Source organism: Echeneis naucrates, chromosome 13, assembly GCF_900963305.1.
Source record: "Echeneis naucrates chromosome 13, fEcheNa1.1, whole genome shotgun sequence".
Lineage (NCBI taxonomy): Eukaryota > Metazoa > Chordata > Actinopteri > Carangiformes > Echeneidae > Echeneis > Echeneis naucrates.
Window position 1 is genome coordinate 12,148,402 of NC_042523.1, and position 18,841 is coordinate 12,167,242.

The following is an 18,841-nucleotide window of genomic DNA, read 5'->3' on the forward strand; positions in this document are numbered from 1 at the left end:
TACATAGGCATTACATAGGCCACTTTACTCACACAGAATGATGTCACAGAGTGAAGTCAGCCTGGCCCCGTATGATTGATGATTCACAGCAGGTCTCCATCTCTCTGGGAATGAGATGGCAACTGCTGCTATATTAAAGAGTCCCCACCCTCACCCTCACCCTCACCTCTGAGAGCCATGATGTTCAGTTTGTGCTCCCAGCACATGTGCAGAGCATGTATGGGAAAATGCTCTCCCAAGTGCAGGAATAAATGCAGTTTTACAGTCCTGTTGCATATAGAGTTTCCATCATGCGAAGGAGGAGAAATGAGTGAAATCACTAGTGTTCAGAGCCGGATGAGTAGAACATTGTTGTGTTGTTGGATCAATAAAGTTGTTATGAAATAAAACTACGTAACGAATCACGCCACACCAGCAACTACATCAATAGCTATTAATCATATCAATGCTCTCCAGGGAAACAAAATGGTGTGAAATTGATTACAGCGCTCTGCAAAACCAACACCATTACCTTCAACATCAGGGGAGGAATGATACCTTGGGCAGACTGTGGTGAAGCAAATGGCATGGACTTTATTTTACATGGCAAGCTATTGGTTTACATTGTGGCCTCATCGTATGAATGGGAATAATAGGGACTGACAAAAGATGATGGATGAAAACACAAAGATGAAAAACTGTGAGATAAACAAACCTGCTCAAAGAATTCATCCATGAATCCTTTGTCCAGCCCCACAGCGACCTCATCCTCTTCTTCTGTTGTCTCCTTCCCCTGGACCAACACATAAAAGAGAAATGATATTGAACAGCTAAAAGACATAAAACATGCCTGTATTTTCACTGACATATCTTACAACATATTTGCACAATGATAGCACTGGTCTGCACCAAATGAGTGCCCTTTTTTTTTTTTTTTTTTTTACTAAATAGTTCAAGGTTGAAAGTAACAGCATTAGTACTCCCCACCTCTACTCTCATCAACTGATTAGGACTCAGGAGCACTTAAGACAACTTGTAATTCAACCCTGAGGTCAAGTGATTCGCTACTTATTATTGAATTAGGACCTGGAAGCAGATGCAACCTTTGCTTTTAGACACATCTCCCTGCACACACATACTCTGGCCTATAGGATGAGCTTATTATTTTCTCATGGTCAAAAAAATGACTACACAGGCCTCTAAAGTTTGTTTGATGAGCGGGGAAAGCTGGAAAGCCAAATATAAAACTGCTTTAAATGGTTCATCTTATAATTTTTTTTGCATCATTCTGAAATATGTGCTCAGTTCTAATCACATATTCACCATTACTCCACGTTGGGAGGGATTTCATGTTTATCATCTATCTATCCCGTCATACTAATTCAATTTACCTTTAGCAGCCCGGGAGTTCCATTTGCTCATCCCTGCTGTGGAGATATAGTTTTCATCTGCCTTCTGGCTAAAATAATAGCAAGGAAATCCAACAGAAGGCAAACTTATTCATGACATATGATGGGGACTTTCACAAAAATATCAACCAAGAAGTTCTGAAATTATACACTATATACGTCTTTCTCAGCATTAGGTTTCTCAGTCTCCCAGCAACTGGGAATTTCCTTGATGAATTCATATGATAAGATGAACATGACTATTTCTACATTACAGTCACATAGACGCTCAAATAGAGCAGGGTCATAGTGTAACACCTGTGATTTCCCCACTACAAGTGAAAATACCTGGGCATTCAATAATGCTTTGACCACGTCAATAATGTCCATTATTTAAGATCTCTCTACATGAGAAAGAAGAAAGTGTCTTCAGCATCTACAAAAAGTCTTTGAGGAAGTTTGAGGGGTTTTTTTGGTATTGAAAACTGACCAAAATCTATCTATCAATCAAAATCTAATCAATCCAATCAATTTATCTGAAAACAAACACCCCACCTTTTTTTCAGGTTCCACAGAATGAAAATTTTCAAATGAAGTCTGTAAACATTAAATTGCATTCATTTGAGTCTGCTGTTTACCAAACAATTACGGATACAAGCTAATGCACATGGGTTCAGGTTTTCTCACACACAGTTATTCTGTAGAGTGTTAGCACGTGACGTGCCGACACGATGGGGGAGGACAGACTTCAGCTAGAGATGGCGAGGCAACTGGCAAATATTTGAGAGGAATGAAGAGCCACTGTGATCACGCTAATATTATGTGAGCCCACTCTAACTAAATTTAATCCACCAAAAATGTTATTGTTTTGTGCTGTCTATATACTGTAAGGTGCTTATGTTCATGACCACTAAAAATTCAGACAATCTGTGGAATATTATGACGAAATCTTGTAAATGTTTGACGTGTCATGGCAGATATAATTATATAAAACAATATAATGAATGCAATTTTCTTTGCAAGTCTCATTTTGTAACAAATTCATGAAATTGACATTGTCAGTCTGTAATGAGGTACATTCAAGGAAATGCAAACCATCAGAGCAAGGAGGAGGAGGAGGGATACGAGCGGGGAGTCAGTGTAAGCCCTCAGAGCACCCACAGCGTGTTCTGTTTCTGCAGATATCTGTATCTCCGGCAGGGTCTGGTTTCACACTGAGTCACCAAAATAGGTGAAAACCAAGCGGCGCAACACAACCCTCCAACTCCCACCCAGATCTGAAGCTCCTGCTGAGCTGCCGGGAGAGGCATCTACTGCAGCACCCTTGACTCAGCTCACAGTGCTTGACTAAGTTGGACTAAGCCCCATGAACAGCAGACGCTCTGAGCCAGACACACATACAGTAGCTGAGACACAGACAATGCATAACAGACAGTAAACACACAGAGAGAATAATGCACACCAAGCCGGTCACTGTAACCCCACTGTGCACTCTGCCTCTGGGGCTAACTTGGGTGAAGCACCCCAGCAGGAGTATTGGCCTGATTATGTTGTTTATTAGATTAGAGACTTGTTCTGGGCACCGCGCCAGAAGGGAGTCGCTCCATAAAGACAAAAGGCAGCGCCTGCAAATCCAGTGTAAACAGGAGGAAATATAGTTCAGTGTGAGGGAGCAAGAGATAAGCCAGACATCTAGCCAGCACACTAACATCTGCACAGAAAAAAGGAGAAGAACCAGGTCAGCGCAACAATAGCTGAAAACTGTGTGCAGTAACAGGGCGCAGAGAGAATGTGTTTATGTATCAATAATCAGGTTAAATGAAGAGCAACGGGAGGAAGTATACTAAGTCCTGTGCTTTCAGACCCTGTTCACGCTTTTATCAGAGAATGTGGGAGAGAAGCTGCGTGAAAGATGAAAACCCATGTATAGAAAGCAAATTATTGTCCTTTTTTGTATCCATTTTAAAGCAGACCTGTTTCCTGCATCTTTGTATTAAAGTCAATTTCAGAAACTTCCTGCAGTCCCATTAGAAAATCTGTGTCAGCTGCACTGAGGAATACTGAGAGCACAACCCGATTTATTATTATTATTATTCTATAGCTACACAACATTCATTATCATTATGGATGGGTGCTCATTCTCTCACCTTTTGTATCCTAAAGCAGAAAACACTTGGTGGTTTTTCTTTTATTATTATTTCAGAATCAGTGTTGGACACACAGGATGGTTAACAACATCTGATCTATGAACCACGATGAGCAATCAGAGTTGCTGTTTTTGGAAACGCATGGTATTTTTTTGATCCTGTCAGTAGCACAAATTTCCATTCACCTCCATTGTCTTATGACGTAACACCTAAACTGGTCCTCACAAAGATAATACAACAGCACACATACACACAACTGCCCTCATGATAATAGCCATGGACATTACATGACCTGTGCCCAAGCTGAAGCCTTCAGGCATTTCACCACCTACACAACAAGATATCTACAACACATAAACAACACATAAACACGCTGCATAAATACACAGGAAAATTTATTTCAACATGACGACTTATATCCAATCCTCAGGAATGTAGGATTTGAACTGGGCATGCAGGTCACCAGAGTATGAATTATAATATTTATGTAGTGGCAGAATAATGAAATAACTCATTGAGGTTTTAATCCTGTCACGCTTCTGTTGTGAGAGAAAGACAATAAAGGCAACACAAGCACAGCCACAAACCAACACACCCATCAGAAGGACTGATTGCCCTGCCGGTCAGCTGACTGAATGACTGTCAGAACGAATGACCAGCTGACGGCAGAGTGTGCAGTGCAGAGCTATCGAGACAGGACAATTACATAGCAGTGTGGGAGCCAAGGGGGCAGGGGAAGTGATAGACGGAGTCAAACAGCGAGCGGCCAAATGTAAAACTCATTCAATTGCTTCCACATCACTCTTCCCTCGCACCAACAACAACAACACCAGGGCAGTCTTCAAGCAAAATCAACAAGTCTCCATCATTGATTCAGGGCACCAGGATGAATTTCAGCCAATGCTGAAACAAAAACAGACGGCCTCGTAGATTTCCCCATGGACACAAGCTCATCAGGGCATTCCTGCTAATAAGAAGCTCGTAAAGCGTAAACATTTTGATATTGGAAATGAGTGGAGGGCAGGTTACAGCAGAGCCACCAAGAAGAATGTGGGAGGGAGAAGATGTGAGATTCTGCTACCCGGGCAGCACAGAGTCAAAGTGTGTGTGCAATCATTCCTTCCTCAAAGTCCCCCCCCCTTTAATCATCTTCCTTATTCTTTCTCATGCTCCCTGTCTGTCACTCATGGGCATTCTTCTCTCTCGCTCTCTTCAGCTTCATTAGGCCCACACAACATGGACGCAGTTACCGCTGTCTCGCTCTCTTTAGTCATGCCATCACACTATTCTTCCTCAAGACCATGTCAGCACTCCTTTGACCAACCAAATTTTCCGTTTGGACATGAATGACAAATTAAACTTGTTCTTCCTCATACGCTTTCTTCCTCCTCAGATTTTATTACTCTTCCTGTTTTCCTCTCTGTCTTTCAGCCCCTTCTGTCGTCTGCCTCCTTTATATCTTTCTGACCATAAACAGGGAAATCAACCTGCTAGAACATATAAATAATGATTGGTGATAACAACACATCTTTCCAGAAATCAAACATGGCCGACAGATATGATCATATAAATTATATGCTGTTGTTGACATTTGTACACAAACATTTCAGCCCTGGGAAAGCGTGAAGCTAGCAGCAAGTGGACAGCTGGTGTTCAGCATTGCAGGAGTGGGTGAGAAAATGTCATGAAGTTTAATGACAGATCCCAAGCAAAAGAGAAAAAGAGATGTGCTGCCACAGCTTAAGTCTTTACCCACCCCCTGCCTGTTGCCCTTATTCCCCTGTGGATATACACCAAGCGCCCCACATGAAAGATCATGACAGCAGCAAAACACCGATAACAGAATTACGTTGTGGAAATGGGGGGAATGGCACAGAGAATGAGAGGCATGTCATGTGCAAGTCATTAAAGATGAAAGCCTGGAAGAGAGAAACCAAAAGATAATCTTAAAACAAAAGGTAGAAACAAAAGTGAAAAGGTGCAGAGAGACAAAACTATTAAAAACACAATATACAATTTTCTGAGAAAATACATTTGATAGGACATAAAAAAGTAAAGCTAATGAGACCTGAGAAATGTTTGATATCACTGTTTGAAAAATACCTCAAGCGTGAATAAGTTATTGATGTTGATTAACAATTAATCACCTAACTGTTTCAGTCTACAAAACAGTGGTGACAGCAGGGCTTTACTATACACACACACACACACACACACACACACACAAGATCTACACACTGGGCTACTTTTATGTTTCCAATGGACACAAATGTCTACTCATTGAGTGAGTGATCAAACAAGCAAGAGAAAGATTGGATCATGCTTTTAGCACCACCATAAAACTCCGATTCGCTTTTCACACATTTTAAAGACCAAACAGGTGTGAAAAAATAAACACAGCCGACTAAATAAAAGATGGCAATATGCTAATATATACAAAAGTAAATATCCCAAGAAATGCTTCGTAAAAAGAGGCCATGGATTAGGTAAACAACCAAAACTTTTTAAAAATACTTTCATGTGTATATTGTTTGGCAACTGATGCCAAACAACGTCTTATAACTGGCAAGATGTGGCATATTACTCTGCAAGACCAGAGAAAGAAATCACCAAAGAAAGACCATCAGAGAGGCCCGGCACTAATGGCAATTTATTTGGTTATAAATTTAATTAAAAGTCTTAATCTCCAACAGTAATCTGTGATAGAAGGTGTTGTCTCTGGTGCTGCAGAAACAGCCTGCTGCCTTTGATTATGAAATGATGTGTAAAGGCTGCTAAAATTGGATTTTAACAGCACTAACAAAGATAACCCGGAGCTAATTCACTCACCACAAACAGCCAAGGTTTAACAACAGAATCCTCTGTATTTATTATTTAAACTTTAAAAGGTTTTACCTCATAGATCAGACACAAAATTTTAAAATATAACTATATCACAAGACTTTGAAAGGCAGGAAATCTCAAAGGAAAATAGGTAATGCTTATCTCAATATTTACTAGCACCGATGAGGATTATGGCGCTCAATGGACCGTCTAGTCAGAAAAATATTACTATTAGCTGTCAACAGATGCTGAAAGTCATCATTTTGTGGCTCATTAATGCAATTATGCAGCCTGTATGTGTTGATGGAGAATGTTTTTGAGTCCTGTCAAAGTCATGTCTGTCGTCTCACATGGTTATCACTGACAATACAATATTGATGGTGCATTTTATTGCTGCATTATTGCTTCTCTCACACATTCTCGAGAGAATCAGAGGGGAGCAGTCACAGATCCGAGAGTTACGGGGGCCTGAAGCTTTGAATGGGGAAAAAATAAAACCTTCGATCCTGTAGGATCAGTGTTCAGTCCAACAGTTAAAATCAGGTCAAGGACAGGATGAAATAAAATACGTGGAATAAAAGTGAATAAAGGGAGTCAAGGGATCAAACACAAACACAGCCTCTGTTTCAGTGCTTTGTATCCATGCCATTAGTTAATGTGTCACTGTAACATCACCACACACATACCTGCCTGAACCAATACTAACATTCACTAACAAGGCTGCACAGAGAAGCGAAGAGGGAGAAAGGAGGAAAAAAAACAGGAAGCCATCTGATAAAATCAGTGATAGAAAAAGAGCAAAGAGCAATAATGGAGGAACGAAGAGGATAAAAGAAATGAGAAGGTTATTATTAAAGAGATGGAGACAAGAAAGGGGCAGATATAGACAATCGACTGACGAAAAAAAGACAGAGGGCTGATAAAACGTCAAGACAAAATGAGGACATATGAAGGCAAAATGACCTGTTACGGGTGCAGTGTTTATAATGCCTGCCTAAATAAATAACTCCTAGCTGCAACCTGACAAACAATGGCACATGATTCTGTGATGCATGAAATCTGTAAGAAACTCATCAGTGCGTTTCCCCTCAGGTCCCAGAGCTTGAAGAAGGTTGACAAACACATCATATATGGATGATCTGCCACTGCTAACTGCTAGGCCAGCTCGAAGTGATGGGGCAAGGTGAGAGGGGGAGGGCAAGGCCATGTGAACATTTCACTTATCGAGACTTGCAGCTTTAGGCAGCAGTCATGGGCAGGTACTGAGCTCATAAAGCAGCTTTATGTGCTTATGGCCAATGTTGGAGCAGAACCTGCACCCTCACACAAATATGAGCAAAACTTAATTTCCTGCCAAAATGGCAAACAAGCACATTGGGGAGTAAACCTGCACATGAACAATGGAAAGACATGGCTGCGGTAAAATCTACAGGGCTCAGTCGACTTTTTGCTAAACCAATGATTTGTTTCTTTGTGAAATCCAATATCTTTGTAATGGGATAGTGTAGTTAAATTATTTATCCTATTTAAAAAATATATATAAAATGCAGTCCAAAGCAAATATTTTTACTCAAGAAAAAACAAACAAACAAACACAAAAAAACCCCCCCCAACATTTTAAGATCTACTGTGAGGAATTTAGGAGGCTCTATGGCAGAAGTTAAATCTAACCATGAATATGTTTTCAGCTTTGTATCATCTAAAACTAAGAATCTCACATCGGCAGGGGAGTCCATTATGTTGGACAGCATTGTTTCTACTGTAAACCAGAACATCCAAACTATACGCCGTCTCTGGAGAGTTTCCTGAGGACCGGGGTTATTTATCCTCCATGCTTGGATAAAGAGGTGTGAAGCGGGAGGGGGTAGTGAGCTGGTTGCAATCTCCAACCTCACCAGTAGAGACCACCAAATATTATGCCCTGGTTCTTAAACTGAAAGAACAAGCATTTCCAAATGAAATGATAGAAACTGCAGAATTACATATTCCAAACTTAGCAAACATACATTACGTATTACGAACTGATTGCCAATGTAAGATTCTGCAAGATTCTTTTTTCCTACAGTGACATTAACAGAGTCCGACCTTTTAGTGGCCCTACAATCCTTGCACTCACATAGAAGTGTTCCTGGTGATAAGTTTGGGACTCGCATTTGAGTTGAAGGCCCCAGAATCAATGTCAGGAGCGGGAAAGGTTACTTTCATGCATTCCTGATAAAATTGTCCAGATTGAATTTTGTTTAGATGTATAATGTCCCTGTCAAGTTTGAGTTGCTTTGCTGTCACATTGATTGGCCCCTCCCGTGGGGCCACTTTCACTTGGGAGACTACGCGGTGGCTGTTTCCCTGGCAACATAGGGCACCCAAATCCCCACCATGACGAGGAGACGAATCGTGGAGGGGCTCAAAGCCAGATAGAAACATGATATAGAAAATATAGCTCCAAATCATTGGCTGTAAGGCCAGTTTTAATTTGATGTCAATATTTCCAGAACACTCGTTCACAGCTGTTACACTATTGCACATATTTATCCTAAAATGCACTGTTCAAAAGAGTGCTCCAGGCCCTCTGAGACTTTTGAATTATATTCAAGAAGCTGCCCTAACTGGAGGCTTTGGATGGAAAACAATATTAAAATACTGGTGATAAAAAATAACTGTCTGGGACTCGCAATTTAGTTCCATTTTATTTGGTGAGGATTGCCTGAAATTGTTCTGGCTGGAGCTGCTCAGGTGACTTTTTCTCAGACATCAGAAATTATGAAAGGGTAAATCAGGAGCAGACATCATTTCTGTGGACCCTGAAAGGAATGGTTGAAATTTGATTGAAGAAGCTGGTGAATAAGATTTAGACTATTTCTGTCTCTCTTGACAACAGCGTGGCAGAGTGGAGACACGCCTCTGCCGAGCACGCACACAGACACACACATTTGTAAATGGATGCGTGTGCGAGTGTGTGTACACATACACACACACACACACACACAGAGAATTGGCATGGTTGGGTTGTTTCCCCCTGAGGCCAATTCCAATTCATAGCTCGATCTGAGGAGCTGTAAATTGTTTCCTCTCGTTATTTAGCTGCCCTGCCCCCCCCCCACCGCACTCAGACACACAAAGCTTGCATCAGCATTCCTCTGGACGAAAATAATTACTTCCACATACTCTGTATCAGTGTCAGGTCAAATACCTAATTATTCTTTAAGGATTCATTCACGTGATTACACAACGTGAGGCTGTAGTAACACTAATGTTAGGCATGCCACTGTGCTGAGAGTGTATGCTTCAAACTGATTATTTCTGTGCTTTGGATGAACCCGTCTGTGGCGCGCAGAGAGTGGACATTGACATCAGGTGCCAAAGGCGAGCTGGGACTGATTCCCACCACTATCACACTATCATAGATCGATCAGGCCACACAGACACACCAGGTCATTCACTGGTGACATATTTTTAAAGAAAGAACACCAAAATGAATGAAGCAATTGATTTAAACTTTAAATATCAATATGGCCAACTGGACGTGCCTCTCTCCTGAGTCTTGGTCATAAACGAAATAAAGGTCGGAGAGGGAAATGACTTTACATTGTTTAGACATGTGAAATCGTGAATCCTCCGTCGGACACAGTAAAAGCTGGCATCGATCCGCGCCTGCCTCAGAAAACGCTCAGTTTCAGCCTCCATCGGAGTCAACTGTTGCTCCATGAGCGCTCCGAGCTCTCCGCTTCCTGGATCCGCTTTTACACCATCTCAGAGCGGATCCACAGCGTCCACGGAGCCAACAGGTGAGCCGGGAACATTGGAAACAACCAAACAGTCACTCACATGTCTAAGTTCTTGCATGCGGTCCTTCATGGCTCCCTGTTCCTGCGGTGCAGCCCGTCGTCCTCAGGATGTGCGCAGTGATGGAGCGGCGGGGCGGAGACCGACTGGATGATGAGAGAGCGACCGAATGGGCGCGTCTGTCGGCGGATCCCCTCCCTCTCGGTTTGCGCGCCGGGATGGAGGGGCCACTTTACGGAGCCCGGTGAGGTAAGGCGAGGCCTGCCGCCGTTAACCCATTACACACCCGCAACTAAGTGACCTTTCTAACTTTCCTTTCTGCTCCGCTGCCGCCTGCAGAGCTCAGAGGCTGACTGACCAAACTGTTGGGTTTGGTTACTGATTGAGCTGGTTCACATATAACGCCCAGGTGCTTCATACGGTGCCAGAGCGCACAGCGACCTCTGTCGGAGGAAGGCCCCTTTTTCTGAATTGCTAAAGAAATTCCTGAAAATGAGGACAGAGATAAGTTCCTGTCGTCGGAACAATTAATCTGACTGAAATCGATATCCGATATTAAAGGTGGTGGTGGGCTGCTCTGTTGATTAGAATGAGCTACAGAAACCATCACAAAAACATCTAAAATATTAGATAGCATGTTATTTTATTTACATCTCCACTCACATTGCTCATCTTTAGATAAGCTTCAATAACTGAAACTGCTAAGAACATTTCATGTTACACAAACGTGTTGTGCATGTATGTGTCATTTTATATCTGCCCTTTATGTTGTGGCTTTTGTTATACTTATAACAATATGCATGTTTTTCTACATAAAAAAAAAAGCATGAAAGTCAGTAAAAAAAAATATATCTTTTTTTGTTTAGTTTTAATTGAGAAAATATTGCAGATAAATAGCTGATCAGAAATGGAGAATGCCGTTTCATAATCCATAAAAATTCAATGTCACCAGGGGGCTGTGCATGTATGTACACCCCATTGGCATGTTCCAACTGACATGACCATGACAGCGCAGTCTTATCACCATGTGAGGACTCAACTAAATATAAAAATGATTGATTGTGGTAGAATTTCACTGTCTCATCCACTTAAATTAAAAGGCTGAGAAATTTACAGAGCCCAAACACTGTGCAGCTCCAGAGGGGTCTGACTGTGTGGAGGGTGGTGTGCACAACAGCTAATGAAGGCGCAGCTGCACAAATCGCAGCTAGAAATGAGGTCTTCTCTGACGTCCAGTGTATTTTGTGTCAGCTCTAACATCCCTGCAGGCCATAAAGCAGATACCAAAGGAGAGGTGTCAGCGAACAGCAATAAACTCAACTAATCAGAAATGATTCAAATTTAGCTAAATGTGAAATCGTATTTCATTATTTAAAACATCAATAATTCAGGGGGAAAAAAACAACAACAAATCGACCAATTTACGTGACGTCTACTTACCGCCCCTGTCTTCTCCTCCTCTCCTTCTTCTCTATGATCCAATCTCGTCCCTTCTTCACTGATTTGCCTTTCATGTTTTTAAATCGGCATCTCCAGAAAGACAAGGTATAGCTGATTAGCTAAATGGCAAATCACATTCCAAAAGTCTGCATTTGATGGAAGTGTTTTACTCCTCCAGTTAAACATCTCAATGTGAAAGGAAGGAAAACCTGCCTGAGAGGGTTTTAAATCAGTCAGGACGATGACCCTTGTAGATTTCTCTTGGTCTTTTGGCTTAATCAATACAGATATGACTGAACCTGCACTTATCAACACCAAGACCGTCTTGTTCTCCAAACAACAACTGATAAGTTGGAATAAACCTTTTTGTTAGTATAACCAAATTATTTTCTATCGCGTCTACTTTGTGTAGGACTGTTTTTACCTTTGTCCTGAGTATTGGACCTGATTTGGTACAGCTCTGTCTGAAGTTTCTGATCCTAATCCCTGAAACGGACAAAGAAGAGAACAGTTACCATGATGTATTTAAAACAATACGCAGTATCCACGAATGCCAACTCGTCAGTTTCTTACTTTCGGAAGGACTCCTGTTACTCCAGCAAAAAGACACAAGAAGAACCTGGAAATATAGAAATAGAGAAAAAGTAAATCAGGCTAACCATTTTAATGAGAAATAACTGATCACAAGGGTAATGTCCCCCTGCTCTAATTAGTGCTGTACGAGTACACTGGTGCCAATTTCACAGGCTATTAAGAAGGAATTACAGACGGCTGCTGCTGAACATCTCAAAATAAAAGCCCTGCTGCTGAGGTACTGACTTTTTAGCTTTGCTGCTGTTGGGGTAGTCCACCACCATGCCTCCACTGAAACCTGCCTTCATGGCCTGTGATGTGATGAGTTCAAGCTTCAGAGAGAAAAGAAGAAGACTGAATGTAAGTGTGAGATTCTAGAGAGGGTTTAGAGTTTAGATGAACAGTGCATTTTCACCTGCTCTGAGTTCTCTGGATAAAGCTGAAAAACTGCACGAGCGCCTCTTGTCTGAAACATAAGGAGCAAAGAGAAATAAGTACAGGTTTTCAATGTAAATCTTGGTGTATGTGGACGTTTAGATCAGGCTGCGTTACAAAAGCTTACCAGGGAAGAGTAAAGAGTACTGAAGAAGGTAAAGAGTCTCTTTGGAGGACTATGCGACTTCTTGTCAGCATTGCAGAGCCACTGCAGGGCAGAAATACTGACAGGGAACAAGCATGAAAGGAAGACCAGGTCACAAATGATTCAGCGTGAATCAAGGGGATTTCTTTTCCTTTTTTGTTCAAATGCAAACATTTCACCTGATGCATCCATCAAAGGTGCCAGATCGGAAAGGCATCCCCTGGCCCATGTCCCCTAGTAAAAGGTCTCCTTCCACTTCTCTGTCCAGTGCAACATCTGTCAGTGGAAGAAAATGACATTTGATCAGCGTTTCAGAAATTCATCCAGATCTAACCTGAAACTGAAATTATTGTTAAAGAGATATTATTTAATATGCAAACATCACACTTAAAAAAGCTGTTGTCTTTGAATCAATTGACATATCACATTTTGGCCAGTCCAGTCCAGCTCTTTATAAACATAAATCTTGGTATAATTAACTAATCGGTGAATGCAACCTTGACCCACAATAGATGGCACTGAGTGAAACATCGCACAAAAACAATCACAGCCTACTGTGTACACAATACACAATCCAGTGTTTCCAATATTTAAAGGCAATTTAAGTAGGCCACATCACTGAGACCTCCACATTTTCAGATGACATTTAGTAAAAAATAAAAATATCTTCAGTGTAACAGCGTTAGACTGACCCAGCATTGCATTGCTGATGTCGACTCCGACCCAGTAGTGTCCCTCCTCTGACAGGTAGTCTCCACTGAGCCCAGAGCCACACCTGAGAGAAAGGACAGGCATTGTGCGTAAATGTCACTGCGCTATTCTGGACTTAATGAGGTCTTGTGTTAACTTAATTTTATACAAAACAATCACAATGGTGACATTCTGAGGAAAACCCACCCATTCCCTGCAGCATCAGACAACTTCAAATTTGATTAAGATCAAGATGTACTTCATTGTTCTAAAATACCTGTATGCTTGTAAACTGTAACCAAAAAACAAAACAAAACAAGTATGGCCTGATGAGATTATGTTTACTCTAATAACTTTTTAAATCCAAGTTCAGATAAAACAATGTATTTCAGATTAATAAATATAAATAAATAATCCTTGTCACTCACCCCACATCTAGCAGGAAGCATGGCTGTCCCTCTGGCAAGTTCAAAAGCTCAACAGCTCTCTCTGACATCTGGGTCTGGATCTCAATCATTCGAGAACTGGGAGGCAAGAAAATCAGCTACATTAAGTCTTTCAATGTGAAGAATTTCTCATACAAGTTAATAAAACTTTTGAAAATCACAGCCGGAACCGATGTCTGATTTTGTGATTTCTCTGAAGACTTCTTACTCTACAACCAGGGAGAAACTGCAGCATGTTGCCAAAATATTCAGAATGCACAATCTTATGGGAATAATGTATTGATTTAGAGCTGCAACTAATGATTAGGTTTAATATCATTACATTGTTATTGCGCAATTCAGCAGCTGTAAAGCATTAAAATATTACTTAATAATGTAATAACTAAAACTTAGCCAGTAACCTTCAAAAAGTTTTGCTTTGTCAAACTAACAGTAAAGAGCACTAAATATTGCTAAATATTGCATACACTAGTTTCTGCTTAGTAAAAGAGAACAGCATAATTAAACCCAATGGAATACAAGAACATCCAAAACCGATATGTATAAAAAGTAAACACACCAGAGGACACCGAAATCACATGAGTGCGAATCAAGGAACACAAACAGCAGTGAATATGAAGCAATACAACTGAAGAGCAACACAAACTACATCCTCCGGATTAATCAGTTTGATCGTCAGTGTAAGCTGGGTGTCATTGATTTAAATGGCCTGGACTGAATGTGGTGTGTTGGATCGGAGTGTGTTAGTTTCAGCTACATGAACCTAACTGAGGGAGAGGTGGCATCCTCACTCACTTCTGAGAGTACTTCTTCGCCTCCTCTTCATTGTAGAACTGCAAAGACGAGAGCACATGATTATAACAAACACACAACCACTCAGTGCGACTCTTCCACTACAAACACACAATACAGCGAGAGACTCACAACATCTGGAGGAGCTGTGTGCTCAGGCCGTCGACAGCTGGACGCCATGGTTGTCCCTCTATGTGTGTGTGTGTCTGCGTCTGAACAATGAAAAATGTATTTGTTATATCAAGTCAAAAACAAGCTAACGCTACAGCAGCTGGTGAACATGTGAAACTTCTTCTTCGTTGGATGTAACAAAGACACCCAGCGGAAATACACAACTATGACGCCCTCTGCTGTTCACACACAAACAGTCTTCTTCTTCTTCTTCTTCTTCTTCTTCTTCTTCTTATTATTATTATTATTATTATTATTATTATTATTATTATTATCGTTGTTGTTGTTTTTTTGCTAGTAGTATTAGTACCAGAAATAGTAGTATTGTTAACAATGATCTTTATGTCACTAAAGCTGATGCAGGCGTTATTTTCATCAGAATTGTTACAGGTTTCTCCAACAGCAGAGCAAAATAAATCACAGGAGCGTTCCTGCCATGCATACATAAAATTAGTTACGATAAGTGTAAATATAATAACGACACACAAATATAAAATACAAAGGGCTGTAACATACTTGAAAAAAAGGGTTTAACATTTTTTTGCAAAAGGTGACAACGTTGATATTGCCTTTAAATTTATTTTGACCAAATATATCTTTTCCAGAAGGTTTAGATTGTATCCATTGGAGCAAATATGATAAAATACAAATAAGTACAAAACGCATTAGAGTCCTTATTATAAAATTAATAATTAGTGTCATTCATCTTTTTGTATTTTTTTAATCCAACTTTGAACCGTGACCCTTTGGTCTGGATGATGATTGGTCGGTCGGTAAGTACGTCCTGTAAACACTGATTCTTATTGGCTGCAGGACGTGTGACGTCAGCGGATGCCACATGTGTTTTCCGGCCCGTGCACCGGTCCGATCCTCGGTAAAATGGCAGAGGTCGGTCAGAAGCTGGCGAGCGGAGCGTGCCGCCTGTCCGCCCTCAGGAGCGGCCACAGTCGGCCCGGCTGCTCCTGCAGGGAGAGCCGTGTCGGACAGGAGGCAGGCAGGGGCCAGCATGGAGATCAGCCGCTGTCAGAGAGCGTCTACAGACGGAGGAAAAGTAAACATCAACAGGTAAATGGGACTTTACTTTATGCTCCGACTTTGGAGCCGGATTCATTCTGTTTGGTCGGACTTGTTGAAACGAGAGGGAACTTCCCAGCTTGTGAAACAGCTCTGCACTTCGCTGCCAGCCTGCTGCCTGCTGTCAAGGACAGACTCCTCCTTTACAGGATGACATGCTGGACCAGAGGAGCTATTTCCAACCACCCCGACACCTTCAGATCCCCCCAGCAGCTCCGAGCTCTCTGCACTGTCATGTTCATGTCGGCAGATCAGGGATCAGAGGGACCACTTTGTGGACAGAGACTGAGGCGTCTGAAACTACAACCTGATCCATCTACAGCGGCTAAAAACTACTGCTGGAGGAGCGGCAGCAGCTCCAAAGAAGCTCCACTCCTTTACAGAAGCAGGACGGCCTACTACGACATCCTGAAAATATCCCCAGGTGCCACCCAGTCCCAGATCAAGACGGCATACTACAAGCAGTCCTTTATTTACCACCCTGACAAGAACCCAGGGAGCAAGGAGGCCAGCCAGCGCTTCTCTGAGATCAGCGAGGCTTACACCATCCTGGGAAACATCAGCCTGAGGAGGAAGTACGACAGAGGCATCCTGAGCCAGTCGGACATCCAAAGTGCAGGAAGACCATCCTCCAAAGACACCACAAGCAGATCCCCAGGCTCCCCACAGAAGCACCATCAACAAAGACCCAGGCAGTACTCCAAAGTTGGGGGGAGGCCCATGTTTGATTTCGATGCCTTTTATCGTGCTCACTATGGGGAGCAGCTACAGAGAGAGAGGGAAATGAAAGCCAGAAAGGAGCAAATGCAGCAGAGGCAGAGAGAGCATCTGAAACGCTGGTGGCACGGCAAAATGATGGAGATGACTGTGGGGATGCTGATGGCCATGGCAGGGCTGATGCTTCTGAGTGTCCATAAGCCCTGAACCAGAAGATATGTGTCCATATGTTATGACGGAGTGAGGGCCGGGGCTGGGGTGCTACCTCAAATGGTTTTTCATGTGTTGCACAGTTTGTTACAGTTGAAGCGTATTAGTTCAGTATGTTGCAGGCATAAGCAAAGGAACAGAACATTAAAGGAACAGGAATAATAGAAGATAAAAGCAGACACATTGGTTCAGAAAAGAAAACAGCACCAGGTTCAGGTAATGTTTTTCTCAGGGATTCTTGTTAAATAGTGTTTCTTTCAGTTGTTTTTTGTCAGGAGGCAAATATAACTTGGTTGCAGTTTCCACCTTTTTCCATGCATGTTTAAAACTGTACTCATGCATTTTCAGCAGTAAAAAATGTTTTAATGCTGGGACTAGAAACATTACACTGGTGTCAAAGGGTTAAATGGCCCATTTATGAGGTGCTCTCAAAAAGAAATTAGTAAAATTGAGATATGTTTTTGATCTTCATAAAACTTACTGGAAAAATCAAAGCACATGTATTGTGAAGTTTATTTTAATCTGTTTCAGGCTTCAGTGTTGTTTGACAATTCAAATGCATCTCTTCCAGAGTTACAGCTTTTCTTTAGCAGCTTCCATATCGAACTTCTCCCAGTTCTCCTACTTATTCCCTGACACACTGCTACTGTAATGGAATGGAAAGGAGATATTTTTCTATTATTAGATCAATACACTTGAATAAGTTTCTTTTTTTTTTTTGTGCGTGTGTATATAATGTACATACAAGCTACCACGTCACATTTGATGTGTTATTAAGAATTTTGAAATTGCTTGTGACATGGAAATGTTATTGAGCAAATATAATAATTTATTTATTGACAATGTTATTATATAGTTGCTTTTACCCAGGATTTCTTTTCTGCAGTGTTAGAATAACTTCCCTGTAGAGGGCATCCATTCACAGCAACATGATCTCTGCGTTACTGCTGGAGGCATGAGGGAACACTGATGCATCTCATACTGTGGTTGACAGTGTGTTTGCGGTCCAGTTTTCCTGAAAAAGTAACACATTAGAAACATGTATCCACGTCAATGTCCAGAATTATGTTGACCATGTCTTTTAAACTGACTGAAGTTGTCAATACGAATCAAACTATAATCTTTAAATCTGACTCTGTCTGTGTCTCTCTTTGAAATAACACTAAATTCATAAGTGTTGTAACATTAGCGCATAATTGAGGAACCTTGGCTGACTGCGTTGTATGCAACTCAACTTGAAACAGTGGAAAACCAGCTAACATGTCATGTTTCACTTCCATTAATGAAGACGACTGATTGGAGGACAATTTTAGGTCTAAAGAGTTATGACTGTTTGCAACACTAAAGCACTCGACTTAAATGACCACCATTTCAGCCTGAACCCTCAGGCTATGATAATAAAGAGCAGATAACTAGAAATCAGTTGTGCAATAGTTTGTTCACATTTTATTCACAGAAATATAAAGTAGTATGTCAAGTACATCACTTTGTACAAAATTGCACAGACTCTTCAAAACTCAGTCAGACAACAGAAAGTTCAGCCTTGAGAAGTGCTACGAAAATAAAAAAGACATGAGCAAATCTGTGATATGTGAAAAGGGCTGTTGCACGGACGTGTTCCACTGAGGATGTTTCATCAAGAAGAATCAATCAATTGTACATAAATAAGACTCAATAGGAAAAATGTAATTTACAACGGCTGAGGAATAAATACGTTTCAAAAATAGGATTCAAGTTGGCACATGAACTGCTCTATCCGCTCCTTGACTGAAACTGACCTTTCCCCGACGACACTAAATGGCCATGCTTGACCAGACAGATTCTGGGTCTTGATATGTTTAATCGAACTGAAGAAACTTGCTGAATATGTTCAAAATAAAGTAGCCGCTTGCTGTTGCTATGCTGTTTTCCAATGCGTTTAACATGCATTAAAAGAAAATTTCAACATTTTTGGTACAATGATTGTTCTTGTTCTCTACACCAAAGGGGGAGTTACTGATAGCACCTGATTTAGCTTAGCATTAAATC

The 18,841-nt window shown here is 41.3% G+C and overlaps 3 protein-coding genes across 5 annotated transcripts in view; 1 reads left to right on the forward strand and 2 right to left on the reverse strand.

Moving 5' to 3' along the window:
- stx1a (syntaxin 1A (brain)) overlaps window positions 1-10,256 on the reverse strand; it is a 40,016-nt gene extending 29,760 nt beyond the window's left edge. For all 3 annotated transcript variants that reach the window (XR_003841441.1, XM_029517983.1, XM_029517984.1), the window contains exons 1-2: window positions 10,163-10,256; window positions 695-772 (exon numbers count right to left, since the gene is read on the reverse strand). Coding sequence is in view for 2 of the 3 variants with exons in the window: in XM_029517983.1 (XP_029373843.1) it covers window positions 695-772; window positions 10,163-10,192 (108 nt within the window). In the remaining variant the exon portion in view is untranslated. The remainder of the gene's footprint in view (window positions 1-694; window positions 773-10,162) is intronic.
- Window positions 10,257-10,755: 499 nt separating this feature from the next.
- bud23 (BUD23 rRNA methyltransferase and ribosome maturation factor) lies at window positions 10,756-14,928 on the reverse strand. Its single transcript, XM_029517882.1, has 12 exons — window positions 14,774-14,928; window positions 14,645-14,682; window positions 13,832-13,927; window positions 13,406-13,488; window positions 12,893-12,989; window positions 12,696-12,792; window positions 12,549-12,599; window positions 12,380-12,465; window positions 12,134-12,179; window positions 11,985-12,046; window positions 11,561-11,650; window positions 10,756-11,382 (listed from the first exon to the last, which is right to left on the reverse strand). Exons 1-12 carry the CDS (start codon window positions 14,819-14,821, stop codon window positions 11,328-11,330), a joined length of 849 nt encoding a protein of 282 aa, XP_029373742.1. The 5' UTR covers window positions 14,822-14,928; the 3' UTR covers window positions 10,756-11,327.
- A 759-nt stretch (window positions 14,929-15,687) lies between these two features.
- Window positions 15,688-18,742, forward strand: dnajc30b (DnaJ (Hsp40) homolog, subfamily C, member 30b). Its single transcript, XM_029517625.1, has one exon. The coding sequence runs from the start codon at window positions 15,692-15,694 to the stop codon at window positions 16,808-16,810; it is 1,119 nt and encodes a 372-aa protein (XP_029373485.1). The 5' UTR covers window positions 15,688-15,691; the 3' UTR covers window positions 16,811-18,742.
- Window positions 18,743-18,841: the final 99 nt, after the last annotated feature.